General features: G+C 55.1%; 1 protein-coding gene across 1 annotated transcript; it reads right to left on the bottom strand.

Moving 5' to 3' along the window:
• LOC106013560 lies at positions 1 to 2,199 on the bottom strand (the record flags this gene model as incomplete). The annotated part of the gene is given in 1 exon segment (XM_035973109.1): positions 1 to 2,199. A coding segment is annotated over 1 exon segment (1,393 nt), but the record flags the coding sequence as incomplete, so codon positions are not given.
• Between the last annotated feature and the right edge of the window lie 689 nt (positions 2,200 to 2,888).

The raw sequence follows: 2,888 nt of genomic DNA, 5'->3' as shown, positions 1-2,888 counted from the left end.
CCTGTCCCCCCCGTCCCCCCCACCGCTCCCCGCCACTGGTCCATAGAGCGTGAGGCGATGACTCGCCCGTCATGACGTCACCTTGTTTACCTTTGCTATTGGGGACGCCGCCCACGCTATTTTTAGCAACAAACGTGTGTGACGCCGAGTTGCTATTTTTATCTCCAGCCGCTTGTGAACTGTGACCTTTGGCCTCAATCGCCGTGCTGGGATTGGCGTGTGCTGAGGCTGTGGCTGAATGTTCTGAGAGGGAGAGTTTGTCAGTTGACTCGCCCTTCTCACCCATGACGAGGTCAAAGCCACTGGTCATCTTTAACATCTGGAAGTGACGGTTGAGAAGTGGACTGTCGGGGTCGGACTGTCTCCCTGCCCCCACGGGGAGCACCACTCGGCGTGACGTCACGGCTAGAAAGTTATCCTTGGAGGCCAGAGAGTGCGGGGGCGAATCTGAGCCATCGTCGGCCTGTTTCCCGCTGCCTTTACTGCGCCGAAACATTGTGTCTTTGTTTTCTTCTTTCCTTCCCTCCTCAACCAGACCCTCTCTGTATGTGGTTGGGTGGAGCGCTAGAACATTGTCATATATGTTTCCTTCCTCTCCTTCCTCTCCCTCCTCCACCTCTCCCTCTCCTTCCTCTACCTCTCCCTCTTCTACCCCGGGAGGGAAGGGACGAGCAGACGAGAAGGGTTGCCCCTTTGGAACCGGAAGCGAGGCCAGGGAAGCTGAAGCGTTCACTGACCTTTCCCTCACATGCAAGCCACACACAGACTTGTCGTGAGTCCGGGGCTGAGGACCGAGAGGACGAGATGGCCGACTGACGTCACTGACCAGTGTCCGGTCCCGTGGACAGATCTCCTCACGATCTCCTCCTTGGCCGTCTGTTGACTTTGGCCCCACCGGTCTACCAACACGGAACGTTTCTGAGGCAGGAGAAGCAGAAGCTAACTGAGGGAAGTCATCACGATCCACCTTACCTGTCCCCTCCTTATCCTCGTTATCCTCCGTATCCTCGTTATCCTCGTTATCTCTCCTCCTCCCCACCCGCAGGTCGCCGACGTGTGTAAACTTCCCCTCGCCACAAGCCACAGATTTGTCACTAGAATCCAGAATAGAAATCACAGCTCGGAGAAAGTTTTGAAGAAAAAGTTTACGATCCAACTCTTCCCGAAGTCGCGAGATGTCGCAGGACACAGCACTCAGGGCGTCCCCGACACGGCCCAATACAGTCGCCGACCCACCACGGACATCCGCCTCTCTCAGGTCTGCTAGATCTCTCACCACCGCGGGGAGGGGGGGTCGGGGGGGTCGGGGGTCGGTGCTGTACCTGTGGGCCCACTCTTCCACAAAGCCCGCGCGGAGCTGACACAGGCGCTGGTGGCGAGAGCTGCCCCTCATCCCCCCACACCTCGGCGTTCAGAGAAAGGTAGAGAAGGTATGGCCCCACACACGCCGGCCTGTGGCAGAGATAGCTATGTGAGTCTATGGCCGGTAGGAAGGGCCCTTAGCTTGACGCTCAGTGCAAGAACGTATGGGCCCTTTGCCTGGCCCCCACACCCACACCTCTACCAGCGCGACACGCACAAACACACGCACACACGCGCACACACACACACACTCTCTCGTGTAGATTTACACACATTCACGAGAAGAGGCGCGTAGTTTCCAGGTGTGGGACATATGACCTCGCGCCTTGCCTCCGCTCATCGCCCCGTGGCACAACACGACAGCGAGATCTAGACCAACAGTACACTACACAACACTGGCCACACTGACTGGCATAAACACAACAGCTAGTCTAGGTCTAGGTCTACAGCACAACCACTCTCTGGTGCAACAGTCCAACACGCTAGATGAACAGAACAACAACCCTTTAGCCAACGAGCCACACAACCACAGACAACCCTTCACCACCGGCCCACACCTGCCTCTCACAAAAGCGGAACCGTCCTGACTTCATCAACTCACCCGCTAGTCTATCGAGATGTCACAAGCACTCCCTCATTCACCACAACGCGCATGTTCCTCGTTCTCTCACTCCAACAACAACACCCTCATTCACCACAACGCGCATGTTCCTCGTTCTCTCACTCCAACGTACAACAGTGACGCGAGCCTTGCCCGACTGTCCGTTAAAACAAAAACCACACACACACACACACACACACCAGGAACAACAGGCCAACAACAGGTGGGTCTGTCTCCCGCCGCGTGCATGCCGGATCTGTTGAGCGCGCGGCCCAGACAATAAATGGGCGTGGCTTGCGTGACGTATCTCTCTGTTGTTGGCATGCGAGAAATGGGGGTGGGGAGGGGGGGATCCTTGTACAGCCCAGGCCTGGTCGCACCTCTCCCCCGCCCCACCCTCTCTCTCGCCTATCTCCCTCCAGTTCTCGAGAGCACGACAAAGATAACAGTTTTCCAGGAAAAGGGGCACAACGAGTCGCGACCTGACAGGAACACTTCACACCGGCCACAGGGGGATAGTCGAGACGGTCAGAGATAGTATGAGAGATGGTCGAGACGGTCAGAGATAGTATGAGAGATGGTCGAGACGATCAGAGATATTATGAGAGATGGTCGAGACGGTCAGAGATAGTATGAGAGATGGTCGAGACGGTCAGAGATAGTATGAGAGATGGTACAAGAGATGGTATGAGAAAGAGATGGTACAAGAGATGGTACAAGAGATGGTACAAGAGATGGTATGAGAAAGAGATGGTACAAGAGATGGTACAAGAGATGGTACAAGAGATGGTATGAGAGATGGTACAAGAGATGGTACAAGAGATGGTATAAGAGATGGTATGAGAGATGGTACAAGAGATGGTATAAGAGATGGTATGAGAGATGGTACAAGAGATGGTACAAGAGATGGTACAAGAGATGGTAT

This window comes from Aplysia californica, unplaced genomic scaffold (genome assembly GCF_000002075.1).
Source record: "Aplysia californica isolate F4 #8 unplaced genomic scaffold, AplCal3.0 scaffold01004, whole genome shotgun sequence".
NCBI lineage: Eukaryota > Metazoa > Mollusca > Gastropoda > Aplysiida > Aplysiidae > Aplysia > Aplysia californica.
Note: the sequence above shows the minus strand (reverse complement) of the source record. Positions and strands in the feature narration are given on the sequence as shown.